The sequence below is a fragment of the Meles meles genome, chromosome 3, assembly GCF_922984935.1.
Source record: "Meles meles chromosome 3, mMelMel3.1 paternal haplotype, whole genome shotgun sequence".
In the NCBI taxonomy this organism is placed as follows: domain Eukaryota; kingdom Metazoa; phylum Chordata; class Mammalia; order Carnivora; family Mustelidae; genus Meles; species Meles meles.
In genome coordinates, this window is record NC_060068.1 from 34,702,008 (window position 1) to 34,727,375 (window position 25,368).

The 25,368-nt window shown below is 54.1% G+C and overlaps 1 protein-coding gene across 1 annotated transcript in view; it reads left to right on the top strand.

Moving 5' to 3' along the window:
• The first annotated feature begins 8,831 nt into the window (after positions 1 to 8,831).
• Positions 8,832 to 25,368, top strand: part of ADAMTS2 (ADAM metallopeptidase with thrombospondin type 1 motif 2) — a 229,895-nt gene continuing 213,358 nt past the window's right edge. Inside the window, exons 1-2 of the mRNA XM_046000432.1 lie at positions 8,832 to 9,080; positions 10,106 to 10,500. Of these exons, the coding sequence (XP_045856388.1) occupies positions 8,948 to 9,080; positions 10,106 to 10,500 (528 nt within the window). The 5' untranslated portion in view covers positions 8,832 to 8,947. The remainder of the gene's footprint in view (positions 9,081 to 10,105; positions 10,501 to 25,368) is intronic.

Below are 25,368 nucleotides of genomic sequence, written 5' to 3' on the forward strand. Positions count from 1 at the left end.
CAAAGACAAAATGCCCATCGCCAGCACCCAGGGACGAGGGGAAGGCTTTACTGTGTTTATATAAAAAAGATCAGAGGGTCTCAGTGGACCTCAGGTTTAACAGGGTGGCTGATAATACGATTTGGCTGCTTGAAAATGAAAACAACATTATGGCCAACAGTGACCTTCTCTCTGGGCTCTGGGATGCTGTGTGGAATAAGGGTGGGGGGATGTCTGGAGTGTGCTGGAGGAGGGGCTCCCTGTCAGAAGGCCTGCAGAATGGGTCAGGAGGACAGAAACCATAGCACAGACTTACAGGAAATGCATTCTCTGCCCAGCCCTGGGCACTGGGTTTGAGGATGCTCAGAGGCATGGGCAGGACCCTTGGGTTCAGTAATGATAAGGAAAGCCTGAGGTCCCGTGCTCTGTGCAGGACCTTGAGAACAGAAAGCCCACTGGGGGCCTCAGTGGCCCCAGCAAGCAGCCCAGGGACTCCTACCATCACAACGCTCGGGAGAGTCGGCAGCTTCTGTCCACAGCCTTTGTGGCCAGAGCAGACAAGGACATTCAGAGTCCACAGGCTGGCCAAGGGCAGGGACTAGCTTCGAGCTGACCTGCTGCCGAGGTTGCTAAGGAGTCTGGGGCTCACCTGAGAACTCGGCCTGGCCTGTTGCTGTGGTCACGCAGGAAGGAGATGGGAAATCGCCGTGGGGGAGCAGCTGCTGCCTGAAAGTCATTAGATTTCTTCTTTCTCATTTTAGAAATGCAGTTAGGGAGGCCAGGGTGGGGCCTGGGCTCTGGAGCACAAGCCTGGGTCTGTGGGCACTCGTGGGCTGGGGGACAGTGTGCGTCTGCGTGCCTGTCAGTGCACAGGGGCCAGCACGCACATGTGTGCACGCTCACACACGTGTGTGCAAGCGAATGGTCTCGCCTCCCAGCTTCTGGGACAGTTGCCTGTCAGGTGCCCTGAATTCGCTTCGTGCTTTCCACTCATATAAACTTGTTGGCAAGGCCCCAGACGTGGCAGTCCTCCTATGGCAGCACCCCACCCCTGCATGCCCACATCCCCTCCACCTCTCACCCCCTCCCAGCAGCCTCTGCTTTCAGACTCCCAGCTGGAGGGTCCTGTGCATCCTCAGCAGGGGGCAGGGGTGATCTCCTTGAGAGCAGCAAGGGGACCGCTGGTACCATGGTGGGGGGGGGCAGACAGTGAAAAGGAGCATCTTGGAAAGTTCCAGCAATCGGAGGCTGTGGTGGAAGACCCATTGTGAGATAGTAGAGGAGCAGGGAAGCGGTGGGGATAGGGGCTGGCTGTGCTGGAGAGCTGGTCCTCTCATCCCGGCTGCCAGGGCCTCACACATCATCGGGGACAACTCTCCCCATCTGAAGGCCACAGAGGTAAGCTCTTTGAAACCCGGGACAGTGAGAGTGGGGAAAGCATCTGAAGGCTGTGCCCCACTCTGCTCTGGCTTGTGACTGCCCCATAGCCCATTGGGCCCAGCGTGGCCAGATGGGCTCCTCCCCCCTCCCACGCACACCCCCGCCTACGAGAAGCCATAGATGTCTATTTTCATGGGAAATCTTTTGATTTTTAAGAATCTTAGCAAATACTTCCAGTTAAAACACAAAATTCTATTGGCTATCTGTGAGCAGTCCCGTATGCCTCATACTTTAGGGTTCTTGAGTTTATAAGCCACAGCTAAAGATGGCTACTTGAGGCAAAGAGTGGAATTTGTAGGAAGCGTGCTCAGGTCCAAATTCCAGGAGGCCAGGGGCTCGGAGGAGTACCCTTGTGGGAAGTGAGTCTGGGTCTTGTGGGAGTCCGTGGGGTCCCGCCATCTCCGTTCTGCTGGGGAATACCATCCTGGAGCTTTGGCTTCTTCTTCTGAAAGTGGGAATGTTCTAGTTCCACCTTGTAGGATGTCATGATGATTGAGGGAGACAAAGCTTTGCTAATTCACCAGCAGAGAAGCCCTGGTGTCACATCTGTCCACTCCAGTGGGAGGAGAAAACTGTGGCAACCAGCCCAGCCAGTCATCTCTGAACGGGGCGTATGGGGTTAGTCATGGGGTTTGGACATGTGTGATCCTTTTCCTGATAAGGGGGCTGGGAGCCCCTGCCCACTGTCCTGGTGAGCGCTCCCAGTTCCCAGAGTGTTTTGAGATGAACATGATTTTTCTTCGTTTTCTTGTTTAAATCGTCCGCTTAGAACAAAATGTCACCTCCTGCCTGAGACTTTCAAGGCTCTGCCTCATCTCTCTTCCCCATGTTCCCTTTCTCACTTCCTACCTTCCTTCTTTTTCTTCTTTTACCACCCAGGGGCTTTGCTGCTTTGCTTTCCCTGGAGCAGAGAAAGCTCCTTCCTGCCTCAGGGCCTTTCCGTGTGCTGGTCTCTCTGCTTCGGATGCTCATTGCTTAGATTGCCCATTCCCTGTAACTCCTCTCTGATCAGCTGTTAACCAAAACCTTTCGGCACCTTCTCCTTCCTTGTCCCATGTGTTTTACATCACGTGCCTCTTTATTTTCTTCATTGCACTGACCTTTGTAAATTATCTTACTTTGTTGATGCATTCACAAATATTTACTGAGCATCTACTACGAGCCAAGCTGTGTTTTGTCAATCATGGTATGTCCTTGCAAGTCTTTGGCAAGGTTTTTTATTAGGCCAAAAGCAACTCTGGCATCTCAGCTCCCCATGTCTTGCCGTACAGCCAGGATTTTGTTCTGAAGTCAGCAATGGCATGAAAAAAGCATGTGGTCGGAATACTCTGGAAAGTTTCCCACGAGCACAGTTTTGTGTCTAGAGTTCAATACTGTACCATGTGTTTAGTTGGGTGCAGGGAAGGATAGAAAGCAATGCCAGCTGAGGTCTGGAGGGCTCACTCTGCTTTGGATTAGTTTAGGAAACTGAGGCATGGGGAGGTTACGTAAATTTCCTAAGGTCACAAGATCAGAAAGTGGCTGTCAGTCCTTAGGGCTATCTCGAGGAGTTGAAATCTTTGATGTTGGTGACTTGGGATACCCAGACAGCAATAGTGACAGGGTGGAGAAGGGGATCTCCCTAATTAGGAGGTCTGCCTCATTATTCTAAGGAACTTTTCAGCCTTATTGTTGACCCTGCATTGAAAACGAGGAGGTGCCAGGCTTCGAGCTCTGTACGTCCCTGGGAGGGGGCAGATCCCAGAGCTAATGAGAGGGTAGAAGGAGCTGGTGACCCTTTTGATGTGGGGGCCATGGTGGGAGTGGAGATGCTAGATGTGAGCCAATGACGACCAGAGCAGGGGCAGGGATGGGGTGGAGATGGGGCTGTGAGTAGCAGGGGATCTGAGGCACACTGATGAAGACGTTGGGGGTTACTGCATCGATAGGGCTGAATGAACCTGGCTGGGGAGTTTGGTGCACCCACTCTTAAACCCGCAGGAAAGAGTGAGACTGCCCATGTGGGAAGGAGCTGGAGACATAGCTGAGCAAGTGTTGTGTGTGCGGAGGCTGGATGGCATCCATCAGGACCGGCCCTGGGGACCAGCCAGAGGTGTCGGGGACAGTGTGAAGACTTCTCCCAAGGGGCTGCCTTGAGCCAGACCCACAAAGCCTGTGGGAGCAGCTGGGCACAGGGATGATTATCTCACCAAAACCAAAGACTTTCAAATACCATCCCAATGATACAGGCAATGTGTATGGCTTTGTTCTCTTTTAGCCAGACCATCAGAAGAAGGGGATGTTATTTCGTAGGGAGCCTCCTTGAGCCCCATTTCAGGTGGCTTGGGGACTTTGGGTCTGATCTCAGTGTTTCTGCCAAGGTGGAGGGACCATCTGGAGCTGCTGGGAGGGAGCCAGCCAAAAAGGACCTTCCTACCAGGGATGGGGTCTTGGGTGGAAGCCAGGCCTCCTGGGACCTTCTGGAGGAGCAGAGACATCCCCAGGAAGTCTGCGGTGGTTGCAAAGGTCTTCAGTCTTGCATGTAGAATTTCTTCCCATGGAGGGCTTGGCCTTAGAATCCCATGGTTAGCCCCACTGCCAGCCCGAGCCGGAAGCTTTGGCCTTTTTGATGTCCACATTCTAGAGGCAGGGAACGGGGCAGGTTTGGGCAAACGGGATAGAAATTTGACCCAAGGGGAGTGTGACCTGTCAGCCTAGGAGGCCGGGATCCTGGGGTCCAGCAATTGGCTAGGGCCACTGGCTGATACTCCCTGGATTGTAAGGGAGGAAACGCCCAGTTAGTCTCACAAAGCATCGGAACACAAAACCCCGTGATAGGATTGTGCCCTTTACAAGTTATGGGCAGGATTTTTACGTGAAGACATTAATTCTCTATGCTCTACAGATGGTGTTGTCCGGGAATGGGGCATAAAGTCACACGAAGAATGACTTCTTTCACCACGCAGGGGTGAGCCTGGGACTCTGCCATGCCTTCATTTGGAAATACAGGCAAGCAAGGTGCTGGGGAGGGGGGCATTGGGGCTGACCTCTAACACGCATACTGCCCCAGATGGCTGATCCAGGCTTGTCCTGGGAATACCTTCTGCCCCCCCATCAGCAGCTGGTTCAGCCACGAGCATGTGGCTGGACATCCAGCCTTGGCCTTGGCTCAAAGACCCGAGGAGACTTAGCCATTCTTCTGGGAGAGGACAGGACTCCCGCGTGTGGCCTGAGATCATCATCACTTACATTTGAAGTGGGCAGTGTTACCTCTAGCCCAGGGCATCTTAAGGGACCCAGAGGCCTTTCTCAGCTGTGAGAGCTGGACCCAACGGTCTAGACTCTGATCCCAGTGGGCTGAGGACATCACCGCCTGCCCCACCCAGACACTGCCTTGAAAATTCTTGGCCCTCGCTGCCTCTCTGCCGGTGGAGCATACATGCAAGTTGGCACTCACAAGGAGGCACCAAGCTTTTCTTTTTCCCTGGGTCATTATTGCTTTAGATTGAGTCTGAGTCTCCAGCTGTGTCTCCATTTAGAAGTGTTGATTGAGCCTGGATCCCAGAGCCTTCTCACTGTAAGCACTTTTTCTTTCCCTTACAGGCAGAACAGATCCCAGTGGTGGTGGGACACCTCTGGGTGGGATGTGACAATGAAAAACATTGTTGCCCTTGTTTCCTCATTTACCTGACGTGGCTCCCCATCAGGGTGTGTGTGTGTGTGTGTGTGTGTGTGTGCGTGTGTGCATGCTTAAGAAACAAGAAGCACTCCCCAAAGACCACGCAGCCTCCACGTTCTGTTCCATCAGCATTCCCCTAACATACTGCTTACCCAGGCCACTTGTGGTCGGAATTCTGCCTGTGCATCGGATAGGGCCAGAGTGGAGGGGGACAGAGTGGCAGTCTTCAGAGGCCCCTTGACAAGGTCACGAAGACCTCCTGGCTTGTTACGCACTGCACATGGGTCCCCCTGCACCAGAGACCAGAAGAGTCTAGGTCCCTGCCCCCACCCCCTGGGAGCTTGCTCTTTGGGAAGAAGGACAGTGAAAACTCCATCTCCTTATTACCTCCATCTGCTTGTTGCCCGCAGCGCGGCCAAGGCCTGCCAAGGATGGTGACCTCGTCAAAGGGCAGAAGAATTTCTGGTTTCTGTATGGCCACCAGGGGACAGAAATGGCTCTGATGAAGTCTGTATGGCTCAGAGCCCTGCCCCCAGGTCTTCAGAACAAGGCAGGGCACCCCCTCTCATCCAGAGGTGGGCCAGGCAGACAGGAAGACGTTCTCCTTTTTTAACCTCCCTGTCCTGAGACACGGGCAATGACTTGTGACCCCCGAGGTGACCAGGAAAGGTCCTCCTCTCTTTCTGTATCTCACATCCTAGGGAAGATTTTCAGGGGTTGGAGGGCCTGACATCACCCTGAATTGACCTTGCCCCCTCCCACAACATGGGGCTGCTCTAGGTCATGGTTGCCACCACAGCCCTTCAGGGACCAGTCTGGTAACTGTCGCGAGCCATGAGGAGGTGTAGGACAGTGGAAGCGGTGGGGACGGTGTCAAGCAAGCCAGATCTAAGACATTCAAGTCCAACTAAAAATAGACCCATGTGACATGTACTAATCCAGGGTTGAGTTGACCCTGTGGTCCTTAGTTTGTGCCTTTGCAATCTGGACGGAGTATCTGAGCAGAGAACCATGAAGGATTTCTGTGTCCTACTTCTCACCTGAAGGAGGAGGAGAGAGCACCAGAGGGAGACGCAAGCACCAGGGGTAGAAGAAGAAGAGGAAAGATCTGAAACCATGGAAATTTGAAGATGTAGGAGGTGCCCCCCCACCCCGCCAACTTTTTTTTTTTTTTGAGCTTAGGACAGGTGATCAGGGATCTGGGACAAGTCAACAAGGGCCCCCTACATGAGGGACTCAACAGTAAATCGAAATGCATGTGTGCCTGATTCTCCTGCTTGGTCATCTGGGATCTCATGGTGGGGATTCAAGGACGGGTGGGTCAAAGATTGTGATCTGCCTTCCACTCGTGCCTGGAGGGGAGCCCCAAGAGGCCAGGGGTGATGTGGGAAGCAACAGCTTCACTGGTCTTATTCCGGAGAATGCCAGGGAGATAAACCCTCTTTCCAAGAAGTATCCTACAGCTGAAATGCCAGGGTGTGCAAGATAATTTAGTTATGTGGCCCTGTCTGAAAAGGCTGATTGGCAAAGTGAGAGAGCCAGCCCTTCCCGACACTGATCTCCTCCTGATGGCATCAGAGAAAGGTCTCTGCTTCTGTCAGTCTGCCTCACACTTTCCCAGCACTTGCCCATCAGCCTCAGCCTCGGTGCCTTTTTGCAGGCAGTAGTATGTCAAATATGCAACATTTTTTTCATTGTTGTTTTCATTTTATTTATTTTTGGCAGTGTCTTTGAATTATGGTGAGATGTTGGCCTTTCCATTTACAGTGGTGATTTGAAGTATCCTTTAAAAACGTAAGGTCGTGATTAAGTACTGTACAAAGAACAGCAGTGGTGGTAGGAGCATTATGGAAATGATCATAAAGCTGGCAGAGAGGCTAGTGAGACGGTAGGACATGACCCTTGATGTAGGTGAGGCTGCTGGTTGGGTCTTACTCATCTTTAGAGGAGGATGAAAACACGGACAACCACATGAGGAATGAGTGGCCAAGTATCACGGGTTACGGGACAGCACCTCACTAGACCCAGCTCTGGGCTACCTGGCTTATGCACCCTTCAGGATTCAACCCATGCCACTTCTTACAGGAAGTCCTCCGGGATGCCTGGCTCTGAAGTCATCTCTCTTCCCATATGCTGATCACCATCCACTTTCTCTGGAACCAGCTATTGTTGGAGGTCATGAAGGTGGATACCTGCTTGGGGGTGGGGGAAGAAGACCTATAGGGAACTATAAGGCATGGGCCCCATTTCATGGCAGACAAGCAGAAATGCAGGCCGAGGGTGGCCACACTTTCCAATTTCTCAAGAAAAATCCGAAATCTAAATTCTTATGTGAAATTTCACTATTTTTAGCATTGACAAAAAACATTCATTAGGCCCGGGGGCTGGATCCTGTATCGGGCACCCCTGGGTGACACAGAGGGAAGGTTCCAGGTGAAGATGGCCATCAAGCTGAGAGGCCTCACACCCAGGTCCTGAAGATGACAGAACTGGGGATGCAAAATCACAGCTAGAGCGGGTTGTGCAAGTCATGTGTTTCCCCATAAGACTGGGTCCTCCTGGCCAGCAGGGAGGGAGATGCCTGAGTCATCAGACCCTGCCTGACCAAGGCCAACCCCAAAGCCCTTGGCCACACAGGTCTGGGGCAGGGTGAATGAGAAAATCCAAAAGGACAGGTGTCCACCATCCAGGGAAGTCTGAAAACACATAGCAGAGATGTTCTGGACAGACACATGCCTAGGAAGGGGTTTCCAAGTGGGACCTGGGGAGGTAAGGTCACTGTGCTGGGGTACAGCAGGCCTGGTAGGACTGTGACTCCTGGCAGTAGGAAGACTGCTGGAGAGGAGGGATTCCATCCCTGGATGGGCTTTGACAGCAAACTTGCTCCAGGATGGAGAGGAAAGCCTTGGATGCAGAGTCGGAAAAGGTGGGTGGAGTGCAGAGAGGCTATTTTAGGCAGGCCCAGGAGTGCAAAGGCCCAGAGGCTCCCTGGGCTGGGCCTCGGGGCAGGTGAGGGCAGCAACCTGACTGAGCTCTGGGAGGGAGGGCTCTCCTCAGGGTGGAGAATCCTGCATTCAGAGGCTGTAACAGAGGGATGGGGAGGCAGTTGGAGGGGACAGGAACTTCAGGCAGAGAGGAGTTGGGGACGAAGAAAGCTTGCATCTTTCTGGAAGGGTAAAAGTTGATATATGGGATAGTCCCTGCAGTGCACGCTTCCATAAAAGCGTCCTTCAGCCTCTGGAGTTTCCATCTCAGGCCTCCCCAACCCAGTCCCATTCTCCTGCCCCTGTCCTGCCCCAGGGCGCCCAAGAGAGGGTGAGGCAGCTCTTTGCGCCCCTAGGCTGACGGGTGGAACCCGGGCGCCCCACGGACTCTCTGGGTGGGGATGCTCAGGCGGGCGCCGCTCGTTCGAGGTTGTGCGCCGCCAGGGCGCGTGGCGCGCCCGATGCTGGCCGGCGGCGGGGCACCCCCAGTCCGGCCCACGGCGCTACTCTGCCGCCGCCTCGGGGTGTCTCTGCTTCTCTGCGAGCCGGAACAGCGGCGGCGGCGGCGCGAGGAGGGGAGCAGGCGGCGGTGGCCGCCGCGCCAAGAAGCGCCGGGTCACCGCAGGCTGAGGCGCCCGCCGTCCCCGCCCTCCCCCTCGCTCGCCTTCTCCTCCCTCCCGCCTCGCTCGCTCGCTCGCTCCTTCCCTCTCCCCGCCTCCCCTCCGCGCTCCCCCGCCCTCCCCTCCGCGCCTCGCCTCCTCCGCCCCGCGCCCTGCGGTGCTGCAGCTGCGGGCGGCTCCAGCTGCCCCCAGATGTGGGCTGGGCGGCGCGCGGGGAACTTTCGCGCCGGCAGCGAGTGCGGGGCCCCGGCTGAGGTCCGGCTGCCATGGATCCGCCGGCGGGAGCCGCTCGCCGCCTGCTCTGCCCCGCGCTGCTGCTGCTGCTGCTGCTGCTGCCGCCGCTCCTGCTGCCGCCGCCGCCCGCAGACGCCCGGCTCGCTGCAGCCGCCGACCCCCCAGGTAGGTGCAGCGGGCTCCCCACGCCCCACGACCCCCGTCGGCCGGGCCCCGCCCCGCGTGCTCCGCCGCCCCCTCCCCAGGCGTGGTCCAGCCCGACTTGGGCAAACTCCGCGCGCCCCGCCCGGGGCCAAGTTGGCCAACTTCGGGGCCGGGTTGGTCGCGCAGGGGGCGCCCCGCGGCGCACCGGAGCGCCTCCGGCCGGGGGGGAGCCTCGGAGCGTTCACGGCTGCTGGGACGCGGAGCAAGGAGATGGAGGGCCGGGAAAGCCCCGCGGCCGAGAGCGCAGCGCTAGCCTCAGCGGGTCCTGGGGAGCCAGGGCGAGGCGGCGCCGGGGCTCGCGTCCGGGGACGCTCGGGAGGAGCCGGGTGCTGAGCGCGCCGCCTTGGGCCCTGAGGACTGATGCGGCGCCCGGGTGGGGGGGAATCCCTAAGGACCCGAGGGACCCTGCTCCACCCCTCCCTGTCCTCGGGCGCGCGGGGAGGGGCCGGCATCGGTCCAACCGAGAGCTGGACACGGAGGACAGGCCGCGCGTGCCCGGGGGAGCCGAGTCCTCGCCGCTCCGGAGGCTAGCGGTGAGGGCGCCCGGGCGGCGGGGGCTGCGGGGGGGTACAGGCGAGGCGCACCGTAAGGGGCCAACCGGCAATGGTTTCGGAGCAGCCCCACGTCCTGCCAAGGACGGTAGGTTTAAGGGGCGGGGGCGCTCTGATGGGGCTGTCCCCAGGGGAACTGTGAGGAGCTTGCGAGCTTCAAAACGGAACGGGACAGGGGGCAGAGCTCTTGGTTGACTGGGTCCCAGAGGGGGACCGCCTGGGAGCCGCGGGGTTCGGAATGGTGGCCCCGTTAACGCCCCTTCCCAGTCGGAAGAAGGCCAGGGAGGTGCAAGCTAGTTTCTGGGGGTTGCCGGGCAGAATGCCCTTTCCTTCGCAGTGGTGGTGGGTGGGGGAGGACTGGGGAGCTGCGAGGCTTGGCTGCGGGTCCCCGGGGCTCCAAGGTCTTGGCGGGTCTAACGCCCCTTCCCGTTGCAGGCGGGCCCCTGGGGTACGGAGCGGAGCGCATCCTGGCGGTGCCGGTGCGCACTGACGCCCAGGGCCGCTTGGTGTCCCACGTGGTGTCAGCGGCGTCGGCCCAGGCTGGGGTACGGGCCCGCAGGGCAGCCTCTGTCCAGACCCCAGGCTTACCTGGAGACAACGAGGAGGACCCCGGCGGCCGCCTCTTCTACAACGTCACGGTCTTCGGTCGAGACCTGCACCTGCGGCTGCGGCCCAACGCCCGCCTCGTGGCGCCCGGAGCCACCGTGGAGTGGCAAAGCGAGTCGGGCGCCACCCGCGTGGAGCCCCTGCTTGGGACCTGTCTCTACGTCGGAGACGTGGCGGGCCTGGCTGAAGCCTCCTCCGTGGCGCTCAGCAACTGCGACGGGCTGGTGAGTATTCACTTCTCTCGCTCCTTTCTGCCCACTGCCCTTGCCTGGCACTTGGAAGCTGGTTCCCCGTGACACCAAGGCCTGCACTGAGGATCTCCTTTGCACCCCAGCGTGCAGGGAGCACCGGCACAGAAGGAAGGGGTTGGCACGAAGGCAAATTATTTCAACTGGCCCCAGAGGAGTGACTTAGGCAGCGGGTGGTGTTCTCCAAAGCTCTGCCAAGTAGCAGAGTGCCTTCTCCCCAATGCCCGCGGGACACAGGTCTTCCTGTGGTCACCAGTGTGTACGACTCCGGGAGTGTATGCGTCTGCATGTGTGTTCTGGAATGTTGGTGTGTGCTTGGATCTGGGGACCTGTGCAGATATGTCGATGTGCCATTGTGTGTCTTGTACATGTGTGTATCTGTGGGTTTCTGCTCCTTTGGGTGTCGGGGTATCTGTTCAGTGTGTGTCCATGGGCATCTTAACATGTGTGATATGTGTGGGGGGGGCTACAAGTGCTGGAAGTCTGTCTTCTTGTTTCTGTGTATACAGGTGGTGGCAGCCCAGGGAGCAGGCAGGCAGTGGTGCTGAAATGCCCAGTTATCCCTCTGCCCCCTGGCTGACCGGGAGCCACTGATTTTTCTGCTGTGGTTTCCTGTTGAACTCCAGCTGGTAATTTGAAAAGTCGGTTTTCTCTCTCTATTTTGAGCCAAGGGGAGCATTTGGAAATGCAGGCTCTGGTGCCCACGGGCAGCCTCTGAAGGACAAGGAGAGAGGCTGAGTCCCCTCCTGGGACTGGTTGGGCCACCCAGTGTGCCTGGAGCCCTGGGATGTTTTCTTGTTTCCAGGGGCCCAGAGGGACCACAGCTTGGCATGAGGGCGGCCTCAGAGGAAGCCTGGATCGATGCTCAGGGAGGCGGCTGACATTGGCGGTGCTCTGTCCGGCCGCCCCGGGGCCTGGCACGTGGCAGAAACCACTGCAGTCTTCTATTTTGGATTGGGGGTGCGGTGGTCAGGCTGGCCGGGCCTGGCCAGACATCTGAAGCCTCCCACCGTGGGTTCTGCTCTAATTGCTGCTCAGGGCACTGCTGTGCAGACGAGTGGCTGCTCTCCCGGGCCTGCGGGCGCCCGAGCCCCCTGTCCTCAGGCTGGTCCTGCTGCTGCCTGCAGAGCCTGCAGTCCCACCAGAGCCCCACAACCACTGGTGTTCTTTTTATGGAGACACAGGAAATGTCACTTGTTGCTTCGGAAAATCACTGCCTTTGGCTGGATTGAGTTAGAACCCAGGCGTATTGCAAACAGCTATAAATGTCCTTGGAGGAGTTGGGTTATTGTGGTGCAGCCTTTTTTATGTCCATTGTCTCTGAGGCCATCCAGGGCCTCATAGGTGTGTCTCATTTCATGCTGTAGGTGAATTTCCTAAATAAATTGGTGCTGGGGACTCCAGGGTTTGGGGTAGCTGACTCGGATGCAGTCTGTAGGTGGGTCAGCTCCTGTGGACTGAGAGATTCCTGATGGAGAGCATTTTAAGGGATGCTTTATCTCTGTATCATTTGCTCATCTGTCATTTGGTGATTCATTTGTTTAGCCAGAACCTCCTAGTGCCGTCTGTCCACTGTGTGGGTCAGGGGTGTGGCTGGCCCAGTGCCCACCTGGGGCTGGAGACCACTGATGGGCTGAGGGGCAGCTCTGGCTTGGGCTTTGACCGCAGGCTCCTGGGGGCTATTTGGAGAATGAGCTGGCAGCAGGTAAAGGGGCAGGTTGGCAATCTTAGCAGAGGGAAGAACACGTATGCAGGTACTGGGTATGTGTCGGCCTGGTCGGGACAGGCATGGTGAGATGTCATGAGGACTGGCCACACACCTGCACATGGTCAAGGCAGCTGGAAAGAAGACGGGAGTTGGAAGATGTGCTGGGGCTTGCCTGAGGGGTCTTGAATGCTGTCAAGGAAAAATAGCCTGGAGACATTGGGGCTTCAATATTAATTCTGTACTCTGCCTCCCTCTTCCTTCCTTCCTTCCCTCCTTTTTCTCTTCTTTCCCTCCTTCCTTCCTTTTGTTTTGGTGTGTCTCCTCTCATTTTATACTAATTAATTCCTTAACCCTTTGAGTCTTTCTGTGTATCACTAATAGGCCTGGGGTTCTATACATGGTGCAGAGCTGTGGTCCCCACAGCTATCACGCAGGGGAGGGAGCCTCATCCCTGGTTTGCACATGCTCAGATGAGGCTCCGGGAGGTCGAGCGACTTGCCCAAAACCACTTAGCCCATGCTGGCTGGTTCCCTCCAGCCCTATGTGCCACAGGGCTCCCAAGTCAGGCTGGGTAGAAGACACTGAGATGAGCAAAATCTGTGCACTCCTCCCAATAGGCCTTACGTGAATAACTGCATCTCATTCTCCTAGCAACCCAGGCCCTTAACCACCATGCCACACAGGCCCCCTGCCTCTGTAGCATTTGTTCTTCCTTCAGAGATAACAAAACTCACCAAAGCAGGTATGCCATGCTGTAGTGTGTGTGCAAATCCCCAGGGATCTTGTTAAAATGCAAGTTCTGGTTCAGCACATCTGGGATGGGGCCTAAAGTTCTGCCTTCCTTCCTTCCTTTTCTTTTCCTTCCTTTCCTTTCCTTTTCTTTCTTTCCCTCTCTCTTTCTCTTTCTGTCTTTTTCTCTGAAAGAGCACGAGTGAGGGCAGGGAGTGGCAGAGGGAGAAAGAGAGAGAGAGAGAGACACTCTGAAGCAGATTCTTCACTGGGTGTGGCTCTCAAGATCTGGGGCTTGTACTCAAGACCCTGAGATCATGACCTGAGCTGAAATCAAGAGTTGGATGCTTAACCTACTGAGCCACCCAAAAATGCAAGTTCTGCATTTCTAATAAGCTTCCTGGTCCTCAGGCCACCCTTTGAGAAGCAAGGCTCAACAGCCCGATTTCTAAAGATTTTATTTATTTGTTTGACAGAAAGTGAGAGAGAGTATATGAGCAGGGGGAGAGGCAGGCAGAGGAAGAGAGAGAAGCAGATCCCTGCTGAGCAGGGAGCCTGATGCGGGGCTTGATCCCAGGACTCCGGGGTCATGACCCGAGCCGAAGGCAGACGCTAACGCACTGAGCTGCCCAGGCGCCCCATCAACAGCCCCATTTCTGCAGGAGAGTTCTGCACATTCCTCCACTAGTTGTTCCTTACAGATGGGTTTCAGTGGACAGCAGGGGTGGGAGACGCTGCACCTTTGCACTCAGCTTGGGCGATTCAGGGGCCCATCGCAGTCTCTGGGAGCTTCCGTAACAAAGAAAGTTCTCGCCCTCTGAGTAATCTGTCATTTCCCACACAGATGGCACTGCGGAATCCCTTCTTTGCAGAATGTGTCTTCCTGGAAGATGTGTAGAAAAACCATGGAACAGGGTTCCAGGAGCTTGTACGTGCACTCTCTCTCTAAAAATAAATAAATAAAATCTTTTAAAAAAGAGAAGGGAAGGAAGTAGCAGCTTTGTTTTCTGTGGACAGCAGTCTTCTAGTCAAGGGGAATCTTATTTCTTAGTATCTGTCAGGATCCTTTCAGTTACAAGTGACAGACTGCTTAAATCAGTTTAAACAATAGCTCTCCTAATGGTAAGTCCTCAGGCATGGCTGATTCCCGGTGCTCCCTTTAGGTCGTTAGGGCACATGCCATCTCCTGCCTCTGTCTTCCTTTGCGTTGGCTTTGTTCTCAAGTGTGGGCCTTCTGTTCTGAGTCTAGGGGCCCCAGCAGAGTCTTTTTCTGAATGATTCTGCTGAGACCTGGGTATCACTCTGGCCAGCCTGGGCTCTGGTGCTCCTGTGAGGACTAGGACATGGGATTTGCAGAACCCCAGAAATGGAAAGCAGAAGAGGTGCTGTCCCCTCAGTTAATATGAGATGGGGATTCTGAATCTGCCAAGATGTAGATTCTTCTGGAGTCAGGTAGAGGTGCAGACTTAAGAAACTCCACATGAAGACATGCTATGTAAGACATGCTGTGCACTTCATTCCCAGAGAGTCTGGCAAATGCAGAGTTTCCAGGTTTTTTGTTTGTTTGTTTGTTTGTTTTTTTATAGCCACTAGACAGAAGTCATTCATAACATTCATGAGGAGAGGTTATGGTTTGTTTTTTCATGATGCATGAGAAAATTATACTTAATGAAGGGTTCTTACATGTGTTAATTTCATATTATTTGTATATGCTCATTAAAAACCCAGTGAGGGGGGCGCCTGGGTGGCTCAGTCAGTAAGAGTCTGCCTTCGGCTCAGGTCATGATCTCAGGGTCCTGGGATCCAGTCCCGTGTTGGGCTCCCTGCTCAGCGGGGAGTCTGCTTCTCCCTCTGCCTCTGCCCCTCCCCCCACTCATGCACTTTCTCTCTCTCTCGCTCTCAAATAAATAAAAGCTTATTTTTTATAACCCAAGCAGAAGCCTACTGTAATAATAGTATAATAGTAAGTCATAGTTTGCTCCCCCTATTATGTGCCAGGCTCCCTGCTGAGTGCCTTATGCCTGCATCTCCTTGTTCAGTCCTCACAACGTCCTATGGCCTGTGCTTGATATTATCCCCGTTCTACAGATGAATCAACTGAGTGTCCAAATGCTGAGAGCTTGCTTCATGCTTTGCTGTTGGTATTTGAATGCATGTCTTCCGCCCAATGTGTGATTCCAAGATCATGCTCACTACATTTTATTGTTGGTTTTGTTTTGTTTTTTGGCATGCCAACAGAAAGAATAAAAATGAAGAAATGCACTTCTGTAAAACATTTTTTACCTGCCCTGTTTTGACTCCTGGAGACCTTCTGAGTCTGGGAGCAGGCCTGGTGGCTGAGTGGCTTGCTGATACACTGCTGACCTGCTCTAGCCTGCAGTTCTTGGCGGGTTGCCTGAGTCTTCGTAGCTGGGTGATGGTAGTGGGGACTAGTGGGGATGGTAGTGGGTAGTAGGGCTGAAGCACCCAGCCCCCTCTCGGCCTCCCACCTCAGGGCAGCTCTGGGGACCCCTCCGGCCTGATAGGACATGACTAGGCTAGTGGGTGGAAGTCATCATGGGATGGGAAGTGGGAAGGGTCTGAGCTCTGAGGTCTGGTCCCGTCCTGAGGTCTGAGGGGTGGGGGCAATGTACACCCTTCTCAGGGGGCTCAATGTGAGGCCCCATGATTCTGTGAGGCAGAACTCCCACGGTGTGGCTGAGGTGCAGAGAGACCCAAAGGTTTCTGCCTTGTGGCCTGGGGCCCCTCCACTAGGCACCTGTGCTGTCCAGTATTTTTTTTAAGATTTCATTTATTTATATGAGAGAGAGAGCAAGTGAGCTTGAGTGGGGGTGGGGAGGGGCAGAGGGAAAAAGAGAGAGAGAATCCCAAGCAGACTCCACACTGAGCGCAGAGCCAGTGTGGGGCTCGATCCCAGCATGCTGAGATCATGACCTGAGCTGAAATTAAGAGTGAGGAGCGGGGGTGCCTGGGTGGCTCAGTGGGTCATGATCTCAGGGTCCTGGGATTGAGCCCCGCATCAGGTTCTCTGCTAAGCAGGGAGCCTGCTTCCCACCCCTCCCCCGCCCCACCTGCTTCTCTGCCTACTTGGAATCTCTGTCAAATAAAAAAGTAAAATCTTAAAAAAAAAAAAAAAGAGTCGGAAGCTTAACCAACGGAGCCACCCAGCGGCTTGTGTCCAGTCCAGTCTTTACCGTCATTAAGAATCACTGAGGTCTACAGAGAGATATCATTTGCTGGCCTAAGGGACCACGATGAGTTTCATTTTTCCTCACAAGTATCCTGCTTTTGAGGCCATACATTGGGCTCCAGCTGGCTCAGGTGCTGGGGGGGGCTGGCAGGTGTGGCAGGCTCAGGCTGTGGGGTTGAGGGCAAGGAAGCCTGGGACTTGCGCCAGTCTTCCTTCCTCCTGCCCCTCCCCCTTGTTGTTTAAGACTCATTCAGTTTAAGTGACCAAAAGCTGGCTTACAGTAAATGAAATAAACAAGGGATGTCACGAGTCCAATGACTCTTGGGGTCCTGATGAGTTCAGGCATGGCTGCATCCAGGGGTTCAGGGCTTGTTTCATCACATGTTCTCTACTGTTCAGCTCTATTACTCTGTCTCAACATGGTCTTCCCCATGTGGGGGCCACTGGCAACTCCTGGCTTAACTTGCTGCCGTGGTAGCAATCAGGAATGGAGAGCACTCCTTTCTGGATGGTTCTTGCTAGCATCCTGGAGAGGGCTCTGATGGGTCCCACTTAGGTTACAGGCACCTCTTTGAACCAATCGTTGTGATGTAAGCCTGGCCTGAGTCTCTTGCTCACGTTTAGGATTGAAATTCAGGGTCAGATCCCCAAACCCTGGAATGGATGGATGTTTTATATGAAAGCAAGAGGAACGTGAATGTGCCGAGCAGATGCACTCCATCTGGACTCTGGGTCCCCATGTCCAGATCTCTTCATGGGCTCCAGACTTTCCTGCCCAGCTACCTCCAGGGCCCCCTCTCTGGTAACCCCGTGCTTCTGAAATGGAAAGTGGTCTCCACTTTCCTAGACTCCACCCTTTCTTGGGTGGGAATCCCAGGATCACCCCTCTCCTCCCTCTCCGTGACCCATATATCCAGCCAGCCACTGTCCTAGATGTCTCTGGACTTTATCCCCGTTCCCATCCCTCCACAATGCCTGACCCCAAGCCCTGTCTTTTACCTGTGATGAAGATCTTCTGCTAATTGGTCTTTCCCCAGTAACTCTTTCTCCTTACAGCAGCCCCACTGATTTTCATAAGCCATATATTAAATCATGTCACTCCTTGCTCAAGATCTTTCAGTGATTCATATTGCCCTTAAAAAAAAAAAAAATCCAAACCTGGAAAAACATCCACATCTACCATCCTGGCATTCAGGGCCAACTATGACCTGGCCCAGTGGCCTCCAGTTTCGTCTGTCACAGTGTCCCTCTCATGCCTGTGCCCCATCACACTGAGCTTTTAGTTCCACCAACACAGGATACCTCCCGGCTCAGGACCTTTGCCTAGGTTGTGTCCTTGCCTAGACCACTCTTATACCTTCGTCTTTACCTGGCTCACTCCGTAGGTCTCAGCTAAATGGCATTTCATCCAGGAAGCGATCCTAGGCATTGTCATGCCAGGTTGCACCCTGTGCTTCTTGGTAACGTGTACTATGGGTAATGTGTACCCACCCAGCTGTGTTCGCAGGGCCCCGCTCTGGCTGGTCAGACCTCACCTGGGAGCTGTGAAATGAGAGTTCCCAGGGAGAGGGGGCCAGAAGCCTATGTAGGAAATGGTCGGGGACTTGCTCCCAAGATTCTGTGTACCCCCTGCGTCCAGAGCTGGCCCATCTTTCCTCATCTGCTCTCTTGCCAGTCTCAGAATGCCCACACTCCCTGGGGAAGACCCCCTTGGAGAATGGCTGAAAACTCTGCCTCCTTTCCCATAGGAAAGCACTTGTGCATAACATGTGGTTTTATGGTTTTCCTGTGCCTATTTTGGGGTTCATGAAACTTGAGTTCAAAACCCTTGGTTGAAATCAATCCAAGTAAGAGAGGGAAGACCCCCCCCCCCCCCGCCCGCCTCCCCATTCCTGTATGGGGAAGTATTGGGCGGGGGTGAGGGGACGTTGGGTTGGGCTCTGGCAAGTCATCTTGTGGACCCTGGGTAAATCCTCTCACCACTGGCCTCAGTTTGTCCAGGTGGAAACTGGGGGCTGGACTTAACCGTTTCTGGGACCCTTCCAGGGAAACTCCAGGTTCCTTAGGGACCAGATGGGGATCAAACACAAGTGAGGGGACTCGGTTGGAGGAAGGAGATGTAGGGACCCTGGCGAGCCCAAGCCCCACCTCCCTTGAGAGAGTGTTGCCCCTCAGGGGTGTGGACTCCTTGCTGCTGAGCCCCCCATTGTTTCTTCAGAGAAACTGTGTTTCTGAGTGTGTTGGTATCATTTGGGCTAACAAGTCCAGCATGAAGACCCTGTATGGGCCCTGAGGTCCCCTGAAAGAGCCTCCAGAGGCAGGTGTGGAAGTGTTGGGAGGTGTGCTGGCAGCAGGATCTGAGACGCGCCAGCGGTCTCTGCTGGCGGGGGCGGGGAACTTGCCTGAACCCAGCCTGACTTCATCACCGTCATCCCATGCCCCCGCTTCCAGGGCGTCTACAACCTTCTGGCTGGCCACCCCACCACATCTCACTGGGAGTGACTTGGTGGAAGGGAAGGAGCATCTCAGAGGCTCTTCCCTGCCTGGGTGGGGTAGGGATGTGCACTGACCCGTGGCTGCCACAATGGAGGCCGACTTGTCAGGGGTTCGTGCTATAGGGGGGGAGTAGCGGCCCGTGACCCTGACCCACCACCCCATTTGCCTTGTGGTGGCCCCTCAGTTTGGTGTAGGTGCATCCATGATCTGAAAGCCAGACTCATTTATCTGTGTTCCACCTGGACTCGTTAAAAATCACAGGCAGCCAGTAGCTGATTGCCAGGGGCTGGGGGGAATGCGGCGTTATTGTTAATGGTTACAGAGTTTCAGTTTTACAAGAAAACAAGAGGTCTGATGATGGTTGCACAACATTAGGAATGCATTTAAGAGCACCAACAACACCAAAAGTGGTTAAGACGATGAAAAGGGGCATCTGAGGGCTCGTGGGATTCGGTAGGTAGTTCAGGGGTGCAGTGGTGCCCCTTGAGCCTCGCTCCTCCAGTTTTCCTTTCCCGTGGGACTCTGTTCCCTGGGGGACTAGTGGTTGCTGCTGTCCCCACACCCTTCTCACCCCCCAGAGACAGCTTGGTGGGAAAAGGAAGCTATTTTTGGAGGTTCCCACCACGGTCTTGAGCTTCACTCTGATTGGGCGGGATTGGATCACGGGACTTTTCCATATCCAATCACTGTGGCCCAGGAATGTTGTGCGCTGATTGGCTCTGGCCGGAGTCACATGCTCCAGCGGCCGCCTGGAACTGTCAAGCGAGAACGCTTCGAGGTCGCGACTGTCGGCCATGGCCGCGTCACTCCTTCGCGGGCCGAGGGCCCTGCTAACTGCGCTGCCCCTCAAGAAAAGGAGGCCAGAGAATCAGTGTCTATGCCCGCTGCCTCTGCTGCCGCATGTGCGCAGTCCCTGCATTCGTCCTGTGAACTAGCCGTTGCGGTGCCCCTTTCACAGATGAGGAAACTGAGGCTCGGTGAGTTCCTGGGGTCTCTGGGCTCTCCGGGTGTGGGGTCGCCTCGGTGCGCGGAATCCTCTAGGGATGGCAGAGCGGAGCCCAGCTCGGCCCCTCAGGAAAGGCTGGTCACTGATCTCTGAGCCTGAGCCCGGGAGGCCGGCTCTTCCCGAGTCATCCCTTGTGACCCTGCGGTGACTTTACTGTTGTGAAGTGGCGCGTAGCGGCGCTGCCCATTCCCATGTTGGCTTCAGGCTCTTCCCGCCCCGCGGCCCGCCGTGGCTGCCTGTTCCCTTGTGGCCCCAGCACTTGGGGAGTGTGGAGTGATGCCAGGGGTCAGTGGGGAGGTAGGGAAGGCCAGAGCCTCGCCCAGGCCTGCTGTGGGGACCATGAGCGCCCCAGCCAAGGGGAGCAGTCTGGAGGAACTCATCTGCCCCGAGCCATGGGGACACCCTCCAGGGGCCTGGTGTGCCCATCTAGCATCCAGGCTGGCTTTGCTGTGCGGCGGCCTGAGCTGTGGCCTGGGCCTCCCCAGTCTGGTCGCTGAAATCCACACCGGCAAATGCCTATGGATCCCTTCCTGGGACCCTCGGTCTATACCAGTGGGCAGACACATCATTACCCTCCCTGCCCTCCCCTGCTTGGGCAGCCTGGGGAACATACGTGCGTGTTTGTGCACCTTTGTGTGGGGATGTGTGTGTCTGTATATGTGGAAAGGTGTGCTTGGGTGTGCGTGTGCATGCCTATCCATATGAGTGTGAGTGCATATGTACCTGCGTGTGAATGTGTGTCTGTGCTTGTGAGTTTATACATTGGAGTAAGCATGTGCGTGAGTGTGTGCCTCGGTGTGAGTGTGCATGTGTTTGTAGGGTGAGCACGTGCATTCAAGTGTGACTGTGTAAGCATGGTCGTGTGTGTTCTTGCCAAGGGTTTCCTGCAAGGGAGGGGACTGAGACGGGGGAGAGGCACCCAGAGGAGAGGAAGAACCTAGCCCTCTGAATCTTGGCACCACCTGGGGCCCCCTCCTCCCGCACTGGCACGCGCTTTGAAATGGGAGGGCCCAGGTAGGAGCCTCTTGCTCTGCTGCTTATGTTTCATATTAAATGTCAACTGTCCACCAGGTCTGCGGTGCTGCCATTAATATGGAGAAGTTATTACAGAGCCTGGAGCTGGCTCCTTGAGCTCATCCATGAATTTCAATTACCTTGCACATCTACTCTAGGCCTGTGGAGTGGGGCTCACAGCTTCGGCTTGGAGGCAGGGGGAACTCGGCATCCAGAACCCCAGCCCAGGCAGTGCGGAGGGGCTGGGCGGGCCCTGCACCGCTCCTCCTTGCCCCGCAGGTTTCACGAGAGCACGGACTTGGTGTGGATGGAGGCTGCTGTGTCACACAGTCCACTCTGCCCTGTGTAGCTGGGCAGCCCGGACCAGGGCTGAAATGCACAAAACTTGTTTTCCTTGCTTGCAAAGTTGAGGGGGAGGAACCCATTCACGCTTGCTGGGCATTGAAATGGTGTGTGTGCAACAAGTACTTTAGCCCAGGCCTGGGGTTTGGGAGATGCTTGCCGTTTATGCCTTTCATCAGATCTAAGATGCCATCAGTTATAGGGCACACACTCCCAATTACACTGTACCATGGCACCTTAACTACAGTCCTGAGAGGCATAGTCACCAGCAGCCCTGCCCCCAGTTGCTCCAAACAGTGGGCCATTCCTCTTCACTTGCTTGGCTTACTTAGTGTGTGACTGCCTTCTTCTTTTCTGGGTGTCTTCCTCTCTTTGATAAAGCCCGGAGTTACAGTGCTTCCTCCAGGACGTTTCCTCACTGATGCCAAAGCTATCCACTCCGTTGTCTCTGTGCTTTTGTGCGCACATCATCATTTTTTTTTTCCCCCATCATGGTGTGACTTTTTGAAGACATTTTGGATAGTAGGGATCTCAATATAGGAAGTGCTGATCCTACACGCAGTTCAGGTAAGGGATAGCATATGAGCCACATGCCATTGTTGGGCTGGCGTGTACGAGGCAATGCCAGCCACCACATGGTTGCTGCTGGCTGCTGGTGGTGATTAAAACCCAGTGATTTCATTATGACTTCAGAAGTGGTAAATGTGAAAAATGTGTGTCTGGAGTCCTGGACAGGCAGGTTTTTTTTTTTTTTTAATTGTTGTTGTTATTGTTACAAGTGATTTTAAGGCTATGTCTGAGCTGGTAGGCAGTTCTCATGCTGGGAAGTAGAGCAGCAAAGAGACTGGGCTGTTCACCCCAGAGGGACCAGACCTTGCTAGCTCTGTGAGTGGCGTATTCAAGGATTTGCCTCTGAACCTGGATATTTCTCTTTTGAAAGCAGGGATTTGGGACTACATGGCAAATAAGGTGTATTTCTGTATCATGCAAGACTTGTCCAAGTGGCCAGTCTGATTGGGACAGAGCTTCTGAAGGTATGAGAAAAAGTAGCTCAAGAGCTGTGAATATGAACATGTATGTATTTTTAATGGATGACGCCGTCTCCTATCAGTTGCAAATGAAATGTTGGGTTAACCAATATCACAGATCAAGTCTCTACCAGCACGAAACTGTATTCATTATTAGAGCCTTAAAGCTGTGATAGCTAAAGAATTAGCTGCTTTATAGTTACACTGTCCACCACAGTAGCTATGAACCAGGTGATGCTATCACTACTTGAAAGCTGGCTGGTCCTAAGTGAGAGGTGTCCAAGTGTAAAATATTCAGTATTCAAAGTCTGAGTATAAAATATATATATGCGTGTGTGTATGTATAAATATCTCATTGATAATCTAAAAGTACCGAGTATACATTGAAATATTTTGGATGTAGTGGATAAAGTAAGATATATTGCTGAAATTGATTTCACCTTTTTTTTGTTTGTCTTTTTTTTCTTAAACGTGGCTCCATGTGAAGTTCTCATTACATTTCTGTTGGACAGTGCTGCTTTGAGACATCTGGCTGGATACTTCCCGTTTCACTGTTATTCTTCTGCAAAATTTTCTTGGCTGGTCACCTCTGTTTATTTCTTTCAATTGAATTTTAGAATTATTTTGTCAGGTTAAAAACATCCCTTGCAAGTTTGATTGACATTAAATTAAACTTAGAAACCAATTAAAGGAGGAATTGACATAATTTATAGTATTTACCAGGAACATGGTGTGTTTTTCAATTGATTTCATTTTGCTTTGATGTTAATCAGTAAAGTATTATACGTTTTTTATATGGGTCACTCATTATTTTAAATCAGGGTCATTTCAAGGATTTTGTTTTTCCTTTTTGCTATTGTTTATGGAATCGCTTCCATCTATCATTGGTGTACAGGAAGGCTATTGATTTTTATATAATTATCTTTTATCAAGCTGCTTGATAGAACTCATTAATTCTAATATATCTTCGTGGATTCCCCTGGGTTTTCTAGGTATACAGTTATACTGTCTGTAAATGATGATAATTTCGGAGTCTCGTTTCCAATCAGCACCATCTAGAACCTTCAGAGTAATGTTAAGTAACAGCAGCGGCTTTGTGCATCCCCGTCTGCGCCTGGCTCTGATGGGAACGCCCCTGGCATTTCTCTGTTTAATAAAATATAATGCTTGCTCGTGGACTAAGATGGATTTCGTGAGAAGGCAATATCCTCTGAATTCTAGTTTTCTGAGGTCCTATTTTTATCAGCACAGGAGCTGAAATCTAGATTAAATTTGTCTAACACCTCACACACCACTGCCTCCTTCCCTGCCCCCGACCCCCCAAAGCCGGAGGCGTTAGGCAATTCCCAGGGGCTGTGTTTTCCAAGGACCTGGGACTCTGGGCTGCTGGCAGGTCCCCTGAGTTGCCTACTTGCTGGCCCTGAAATGCAAGCCAGCTCCATTTCCAGCTGTCAGGGCCCCTTCCAGGAAGAGGCTGGGGCATGCTGTTGAGGAAGGTGGTGGAGGCTGAACTGCCCAGCCGAGCAGGTGGCTTCCAGGAGAGCTGGAACCAATTCTTAGAAAGCCCACATGGGGACAAATTGTCAACTTGATATGCTGGGTTCTCCCTCTCTCAGTGGTGTGTCTCCCAACCTTCAGTTTTTCCCCGAGTCTTACAGAAGGCTTTACCCCCTTGCTCAGTGGTTGATTCCTGCCCACACGTCCCTACCCCCTTGGGGTCCCCACAGGTACCTTTATTCCCACATGTTTCTAGAAGGTCTTTTCTGAAAGACTCTGGTTCCCATAGAGGGAATCTGTGGCCTGTTGTGTAGAGAATAAAATTGTTTTCCATTGTGTTGTTTGTTTGTCTGCCCACAGATGGGCATGGGATCTGGGCAACTTTGAACAATATCTGTGTGGGGGTCCCAGCCTGGGAGATTCTGATTTATCAGATGTGGGTAGGACTTGGGGGTCTGTGTTTTTCAAGAGCTACATGGGAGAGTCTTCTGCATAGCCATTGGGCATGCACTAAGGGTCAGGAGGTGTGAGACTGGACAGAACCGGGTTCAAGACTGACTCTCCACTTGGCTGGCCTGTGACCCTCAGTTTCCCCAGCGGCCACCCACCTGCCTTGGGGGTGAGAGGGTGAGGGGGTACAAGCTGGTTGGCCTCGGTCCAAAAGATTTGGGATCCAAACTCTTTGGGAGATTGGGGTGGAAGGAGATCGTGTCCAAGAGGGACAGCTAGGCCTCTAGGTGGCCCAGGGCCTTGGGAGCTGCTACTGAGGTATTAGCTTCTGACCCTCTATGTCCTCCAGTCTTTTACCTGGAAATTCAGAGCATGGCAGACGGAGGGAAGGCTGAGGCTGCCTGTCCTCACAGTGTGTGGGTAGAACTCACTTGGCACTGGGTACTGATCCTGCAGGCCCTGTTGGGCAGGGTGGGGGCAGGTGCACTCTCTGCCATGGTGTCCCTCAGTGTCCCTCAGCCAGATCCCGGGCCCTGTGAAGCTCCCAACCCTCTTGCCACCATTCTGCCCTCAGCTCCTCAGCTCCACTGGCTAACCACTGGCCCCTGGTGTGAGCTCACTAGCCTTGAGCTGAGTCTGAGCTTCCTGGGTGTTTGGGTGTGTCCTAGCCACCAGGGACTGGTCTGAGACCTGCATACAGAGTGAGGAGAGGTCCCAGGCCAAGGCTTAGTTCAGCTGACAGAGAGAGGGAAGGCCCATTTTCTTTTTTTTTTTTTTCCATTTTATTTATTTTTTCAGCGTAACAGTATTCATTCTTTTTGCACAACACCCAGTGCTCCATGCGGGAAGGCCTATTTTCTGAGCAGCCCCCGGGAAGTAGAGTGGGGTCGTGGCTCAGACACTGGAAGCCCTTCCATCCTTCTTTCCCAGGCATGCCCTCTTTCTCTTGTCTCTCTTCCCTCCCTCCCTGCCCTGTCATGCCCTCTTCTCTCCTCCCTCCTTTCTACCCCCTCCTTTCTCTTCCTCCCTTCCCTTCCTTTCCCATCCCCTCTCTTTCCCAAAGTGAGTCCCCCACTTGGCAACTGGGACTCTTGGGTGACCCTTTCTTGGTGGTGGGCTCTTCATTACTGGCCACACACTCTGACCCAGGCTGTGCCTGCACATTCCTATTCATACATCACCTCCTGTGACACTGGGAATGGGATCATCTGGAAGGAAAGTAGGACTCAGACAGGGGGAGTAACCCACTCCAGGTCACAAGGAGCCCATGACCTGTGCTCCTGCTGCTGCATGTGGAACTCTGCTGCAGCTGGAAACCTCTGTTGTCCTGAGGTACACATCACCCCACCCCCAACCCATACAGCAGGGTTAATTACTGCCCTAG